Source organism: Alexandromys fortis, unplaced genomic scaffold (genome assembly GCF_014885135.2).
Source record: "Alexandromys fortis isolate MF-2015 unplaced genomic scaffold, M_Fortis_MF-2015_v1.1 scaffold_31, whole genome shotgun sequence".
In the NCBI taxonomy this organism is placed as follows: Eukaryota; Metazoa; Chordata; class Mammalia; order Rodentia; family Cricetidae; genus Alexandromys; species Alexandromys fortis.
In genome coordinates, this window is record NW_026067974.1 from 8320837 (window position 1) to 8328047 (window position 7211).

A 7211-nucleotide genomic window follows, 5' to 3' on the forward strand; every position below is an offset into this window, starting at 1 on the left:
CTCTCTCTCTCTCTCTCTCTCTCTCTCTCTCTCTCTCTCTCTCTCTCTCTCTCTCTCTCTCTTTCTCTCCTCTCCTTTTCTGCTCTTTTTTCCCCCAGAAGCCAGATCTAGGGCTGAATCTCCTCCCCCGTTTGCTAAGAAGAGCTGAACCTTTTTCTTTTCTTTCCCTTTCTTATTCTTTTAATTTTTCTTCCTTTCATTAATTTTTTAAAAAGTCCTGGAAGGTGGCCTATTCTCTCTCCTGGGGTTTCTCCAGCTATTGTTAACCTTAACCTTCCCTTCCCGGCTCTCCCAGGATTGTGCCTGGAAAGGTGGGGTTCTGGAGGGGGGCTTGCCTCCCTTCTCTAGCGAGACCCTGAGGGGGAAGCCGGGAACCAATGTTTCCCTCCCACCCTTCCGAGGAGCCATATGGAGTCTGAATTTTTCCAACATGGAGGCAGGGGAAATAGACATGTTTGACTGGGTAGAGATGTTCCCCACCCCCTCTTCTGGATCCCAGCTCTCAGATCCCCGCGGTCCCTTCCCTTACTGTCCCGTCAGCCAGGCCTCTGCGCCTTCCAGCCCGGAGCCCTGTTGGGCAAAGTCCCGGAGCAGAGTTGCCAAGGCGCCTTTTAATTCGGTTACCTCCAGCGCCAAACTTGCCGCCGCCGGGCTCGGCCCGGTGTGCTTGGAACCTGCCGCAGCAAACCAGTTCGGCGTCCCGATCGGTTTCTCCTCGCTTCCTTGAGCCTGAGTAGGAGGCTGGTAGCTTCTCTCCAACCACCGAGGCAGCAACGGCCAGACAGCCCGCCTGCCGCGGCAGCTGGAGGCTCTCGGAATCCACAAACCTTCCTGGCCCTGTCTCACCGCCAGCGGAGTCTCCATTCTTTTCTATCACTCACGTCTCTAGCTCCTTCGCTTCCCACACTTGCCTGGCCTCTGTCCTGCGATGGTTTGGGGCTTATTGCTGGGGGAGCGACCGAAATTTCAGCCCCAGGCGTCTAGTCAAATTGCTAGGTTTTTATTTATTATTATTATTATTACTACTACTATGACCATCATCATTATTGCTGTAACAATCACTTAGACTAAATAAAGCCAGGGCCCAGCCAGCTAACCCCCTCCAACGTTTTTATTTCATTCTCTTTTCTATCTATTAATAACAAACTCAACGGATGCCGGTTAATTAATTCTCCCCTTCAGCCAGGGCTGCTCCGAAGCTAATTTTTGTTAAATCATCAGAGGCTAATGGTAATAATAATAAAGGGATTGGGTCAGCCTGGTCAATTGAACTCCAGTCCTCCTTGGAAGGACCTGCTGCTTAGCAGACCCATGTGTATTTCCAGAATCAGAAATTTCTCAGAAACCAATCGGAACTCAGGGCAGCATTAGCTCCCTGAATCTGCCGTTAAGAGCAGCGTTTGTGTAGGGGAGGGACTCACTCTTCCTGCATTCCTCTCATTTATTTTTACTGACTTTTCTTTGGAGTTGACCAGCTGAGCTGAATGATATTTTAAGTTTTTCCAAAAGCACACGGCACAGAAAGGCTCAGTCTGAAGGGTTAAGGGACGTACCACCCATGGAGGGCTGGAGAAGATACAGAGAGGAGAGATACAGGCAGAAATCTGGGAAGAAATAAAAAAATCCCCTGACGAGATTAAGCTTTATTTTTCCGGTGCACTTTTGAAAGGCTGTATTAAAATAGCGACAGTAATTTTATTATTATTTTTTGATGGTGGGAGCCTCAGTAAACAGCCCCCCTTTCAAACCCAGAGAAGAACAGTGTTCAAATTGTTTTGTGGGTCTTTTTCATCCTGAATAATTTCCCCCATCTCAGTAGAAAATTTCAGCAGTTGCACAATCTTTCCTTTTTACTTTTTTTTCCCCCCTGAGAAAGAAAAGAAAACAGACTATTATGGAAAGGTTGGGGGAGAACCAAGCCAAATGGTCATAGCACCAACCGGTCTTGCCTGGGAAATCTAAACAATCCTGGTCCATTTGGAGGCTCCACAGGGGCCGCTGGCTGCTAGATCCCAGGCTTGCCTGAGCCAAGACTGGAGGTGATGGTACCTGCAGATGGGACATGAATGGATGAAGCCTGGTTCTATGGCTCTGGGGGTTAAAAATCTTCAGGAATTTTCTACCTTAGGCTGTTATGATCTTCCTGGAGGGAAGGGTCCCAGATGAACTTGCTTTTCAGTCTGGCTTGAATCCAAGATCTGCAAGTTCCTTCCAGGCTAGACTTTGCTTAGGTGGAAGGATCTGGAGGGAGGGAGGGAGGGAGGGAGGGAGGGAGGGAGGGAGGGAGGGAGGGAAGACAGAGAGGTCTCTACACTGGAACGTGGGCCTCCAAGATGCTTTTATTTTGGAGTCTAATAGTGCCCCCTCCCTGGCAGTGCCCTACTCCAGAGTTGGGAGGAGGTGAGCAGATATTGGTAGGAGAGGCCAGGACTGGCACACAAGCAGGAGAGAAGGAAGCAATGGTCCACGAAGCAACGACATTCTATTCCCAAGCATTTCCCCAATGGCGTACAATTCTGATTTTTGTTTTTAAATCGAAATGAAAATCGGTGTTTTGTTTTGTTTCCTTTAAAATTAAAGTTGAAGCAAGAAGCATGCATGTCAGGTCAGATACTTGGTCCCAGCGTCTGCTGCAGAAAGACTGGCGAGGAGAGAAGAAAAAAAAAAAAACCCTATTGATGTCAGTTCCCTTTTTAGTTCCTAAGATGGATTCGAGGCCCAGTCCTCTTCTCCCCCTGTGTTTCTTCTCTCGCCCCGCAGGTCAGCCGCTTGGAACAGACCCGGGAGGAGGGGGGCAGAAAGGGGAGGGGGGTCCGGCGTGTCACGTGACCCCCAGGGGTGCCAATGTCCGGTCGTGAGGGTATCAGGCCCTTGCAAGTTGCCACCCACTGCCCGGGCCTCGCCCAGCGATGCAGAAAGCCACCTACTACGACAACACAGCAGCTGCGCTCTTCGGAGGCTACTCCTCGTACCCTGGCAGCAATGGTTTCGGCTACGACGGGCCTCCCCAGCCCCCCTTCCAGGCCGCTACGCACCTGGAGGGTGACTACCAGCGCTCAGCGTGTTCCCTGCAGTCCCTGGGCAATGCCGCCCCACATGCCAAGAGCAAGGAGCTCAACGGCAGCTGCATGAGGCCTGGCCTAGCCCCAGAGCCCCTGCCCGCCCCGCCGGGCTCACCCCCACCCAGCGCAGCACCTACCAGTACCACTAGCAACAGCAATAACGGGGGAGGGCCCCCCAAAAGCGGCCCCCCCAAGTGCGGTCCCGGCTCCAACTCCACCCTCACCAAACAGATATTCCCTTGGATGAAAGAGTCGAGGCAAACGTCCAAGCTGAAAAACAGCTCCCCCGGCACAGGTACCAGCTCTCTGCCTTCATCGTCAGCTTTTGTCCAGTTCAGGAATGTCACTGTTATTCTAGCACCGACCCCTAGGCGCCCACAAGGCGCCTGGGAACAATATTAGGTGGCTGCCTGGTGGTCTCCTCCTCCTCCTGTACCTCCTCTCACCACCTGATGACCTCTGACCCTGCCAACACCCAGTCCCTCCAGCCAACCTCCTCTTGGGTTTCCAAGAATTTCCAGGAGGTGGGAAGGTTGGCCTCAGAGCTCTTCCCAAGGCCGCATCGCCTGGAGGGCACAGAGTCATCAAGAACAGATTATTATTAAGTATGATTACTGTGGGTATTAATCACCATCGCTCAGGCGGCCTGGGGTCCTGGCCTTCAGCCACCGCAGTCTTTAGTGCCACACTTCCAGGGCCTGCTCACCAGTGTCCAGTCCCCCCAAGGTGTTCTCAGTCACCCATCCTGTAAAGAGGACGGACAGAAGGGGATCATCTCAGACTTGTATTTGGATATATACAGGGGAGAGGTGCGCGCACACGCAAAAATCTAACCCTAAATAAATGGCCACGCAGCTCTGTCTGTGTGACATGATCAAATTTTCATAAGCTGGGGCAGTGAAAGGAGAACAGGTCTCTTAATAAATGCCACTATTATAGAGTGTCCGCTAATGCGACGGGAGGTGGGAGGGGGGTGTTGAGGAGGAGGCGGGGACGGGAAGGGGAGGGTGGCGGGGCCTTCGGAGTCCAGACCTGGATTTATTAAGAAACGATGCATTCAATTTCGGCGTGTTCAGTAATTATCTTTTATTTCATTTTCTCCCCTTTCCGCCCCTCCCCCTCGGGTCCAGCAGAAGGTTGTGGTGGCGGCGGCGGCGGCGGTGGCAGCGGCGGCGGTAGCAGCGGCGGGGGCGGCAGTGGCGGCGGGGGAGGGGACAAGAGCCCCCCGGGGTCAGCGGCGTCCAAGCGGGCGCGGACGGCGTACACAAGCGCGCAGCTGGTTGAGCTGGAGAAAGAGTTCCACTTCAACCGCTACTTGTGCCGGCCGCGCCGCGTGGAGATGGCCAATCTGCTGAACCTCAGCGAGCGCCAGATCAAGATCTGGTTCCAGAACCGCCGCATGAAATACAAGAAAGACCAGAAGGCCAAAGGGCTGGCCTCGTCGTCCGGGGGTCCCTCTCCTGCCGGCAGCCCCCCGCAACCCATGCAGTCCACGGCCGGCTTCATGAACGCCTTACATTCTATGACTCCCAGCTATGACAGCCCGTCCCCACCAGCCTTCGGTAAAGGCCACCAGAATGCCTACGCGCTGCCCTCCAACTACCAGCCCCCTCTCAAGGGTTGCGGCGCCCCACAGAAGTACCCCCCGACTCCGGCGCCCGAGTACGAGCCCCACGTCCTCCAAGCCAACGGGGGCGCCTACGGGACGCCCACCATGCAGGGCAGCCCGGTGTATGTGGGCGGGGGTGGCTACGCGGATCCGCTGCCGCCCCCTGCCGGCCCCTCCCTCTACGGCCTCAATCACCTTTCCCACCACCCCTCGGGGAACCTGGACTACAACGGGACGCCCCCTATGGCCCCCAGCCAGCATCACGGACCCTGTGATCCTCACCCCACCTACACAGACCTCTCCTCTCACCACGCGCCTCAGGGTAGAATTCAAGAAGCACCCAAATTGACACACCTGTGATGTAAGGGGCAGGTGGGGGGGGGCATCAAGGGCCAGGGAGGTTGTGGAGCTGGTTGTGGGGGCGGTTTGGAGGCCTGTGTGTGTTGGGGTTGTTGCAGGTTTCCAGAGACAAGGCAGGCCTTGGGCGACTCCCCCCCCCCTTCCCTTGGCCTGAGGCTGTCTTTAAGGCCTCCAAGCCTGGTTCCATCTGCCAGCCCACACCCTTGGAAAGGAATCCACAGCAGGTTGGAGGCGACCACATCTATCCCAGGGCTCCAGCACTACCAAGTTGGAATTTCAGATTGGAGAGGGAGTCGGGTAGAGGGAACCCGGATAGGAAAGCAGGGCAGAGAAGCACATTCAAAATTTATGACTTGGCATTCATCAACCAACCAACTTACCTTCCATCTCTGTGAGCATTTCCCCCAAATCTTGACTTACTTTTTTTTTTTTTTTGGTCTTCCCTTTCATTCCCCTTATGAAAAATAAGAAAACACATTTCAATCTAAGGGCACAAAATGTTTTCCTCCCACTCCCCCAAGCCTCAATTTGCCCCCATCTATTTGAGGCTTCCTGCTATGCCCACCATGTCTAGCCCCACGATTTTCTGCTCTAAGGACATTCATATCTATACCCCACCCCTACTGATTACAAGTTCCAGAGGGCTCAGGGATGATGAGAGATCCTGAAAGTTAGAGCTGCCTATAATATAAATATATATATTTTTTTCTTTTAAGAAAAAGTTAAGAGACTAAGGCAGGCAAGTTGTCAGGACTGGAGGTTTGGCACTCTGCTGCTTCTCAGCTCCCACCCCATCCCACTCTCTCTCCCTGGAAAGCAATCCACTCGAAGCTCTCCACTTTCCTTTTTCTTCTGTTACTCTCTTGACTTAACGTGAAAACAGGGTATATTTGAACAAACTGTCTGTCCTAGGCAGGGGCTGCAGCTGGGCCCGTGGTGGACCTTGCTCCAGTTCCTGACAGGGCACTCTCTTGTTGCACTTGGAGTTTACATTTTAATGGATATTAAAAAAAAAACAACTGTGAGAGATGTCTGGGCCTGCAGAAGTCCAGCTTCCCTCAAAAAGCGTGTGTTCTAGTGAACATTTTCATATATATTTATTGGTTATAGCCTGTTGAAATATTTTCTTTTTTGTATTATTTATCCCCCTACATTATGTATTTATATGAGGAACAAAAAATGAAAAAATGTACTTTTTTAGTATTTACTTGTTATAAAGGATGTTGTGTTTCCTGTCATGTAAAACCAGCTATTTTAGTTTTTATTGTATTCTAGATGAGAGCTGTAGATTTATGTTAAACTTGTACTTATGAGCAATTGTAATTAGTTCTAAAAGGCATGAACTCAGCTCCTAATGGTCACTGTACAGTCCTGAATTTGTAGAGTTAGAGTTAATTCTCTCTTGGAACTTTCTTTATTCTTCTGTAGTTACTTTTCCTCCCCTTAGTTAAAAGGGTTGTCTGTCAAAACAATTCTTGAATAAACTTTCTGTTATCAATTTTATCTTGTCCTGGTGGTCCAATTCAGATCACAGAGAAAAGGTTCCAATTGCCAATATCCCCTAACAGGGAGGGCATTTTTGTCCACTACTTCGGCCCCTGTCTCCTCTCCAGCTTTTTCTCCTGGTTTAAATTCTGGGTTTTTGACATTCATAGCAGTCTAGACTATTCTGCCAAGTTCTTCAGCTAAGGTTTAAGTAACAAGTCGGGGGAGGGAAGGGAATCTTGGGCTGTCTGCTAGCCTCTTTGCCTCTCTATTTTTTCTGTTTTTGGCCTTTCTTTTTCCTTAGACCACCACCTCCATGCACCCCTCTGCCCACAGCAAACCAAAGCAAAATCTAGCTTATTGCTGCTTCTTCCAGGCAACCTAAACTTCAGGGTTCTCTTCCGGAGCTACAAGGAGGCTGTCACGTGACCAGAAGCCCAACCACCATTGGGTCTAAAATGAAAACAAAGGAAAATGATTAATCTGGGGGAAAAATACAACAACAAACCGAGGCCTAGACTTCTCAGGTCAAGCCTTAGAACTAAAGTGAAATTATATCATTAAATGAAGCCCGGGGCAGAGGAAGAGGAGGCCGGATTGATTTCTCCTGCCAGGGAAAGAGGGAGGAGCGAGGGAAGATGTTGAAACCAAGCTTAAATAAAATGGTCCCCAGGCTGATGTGAGGCTCTGTTTCC

At 51.2% G+C, this 7211-nt stretch overlaps 1 protein-coding gene and 1 long non-coding RNA gene across 7 annotated transcripts in view; one reads left to right on the top strand and one right to left on the bottom strand.

Annotated features, from left to right (window-relative positions):
- Positions 1 to 6534, top strand: part of Hoxb3 (homeobox B3) — a 55285-nt gene extending 48751 nt beyond the window's left edge. For 5 of the 6 annotated variants that reach the window (XM_050156661.1, XM_050156664.1, XM_050156662.1 and 2 more), the window contains 2 exons: positions 2761 to 3357; positions 4193 to 6534. In XM_050156661.1, the coding sequence (XP_050012618.1) occupies positions 2910 to 3357; positions 4193 to 5031 (1287 nt within the window). In that variant the 5' untranslated portion in view covers positions 2761 to 2909 and the 3' untranslated portion in view covers positions 5032 to 6534. The remainder of the gene's footprint in view (positions 1 to 2760; positions 3358 to 4192) is intronic. The other variant, XM_050156666.1, reaches the window with a different exon arrangement.
- LOC126510223 (uncharacterized) lies at positions 1944 to 2765 on the bottom strand. Its single transcript, XR_007594340.1, has 2 exons — positions 2124 to 2765; positions 1944 to 2049 (listed from the first exon to the last, which is right to left on the bottom strand). It is a non-coding gene; the product is annotated as an uncharacterized lncRNA (long non-coding RNA).
- Positions 6535 to 7211: the final 677 nt, after the last annotated feature.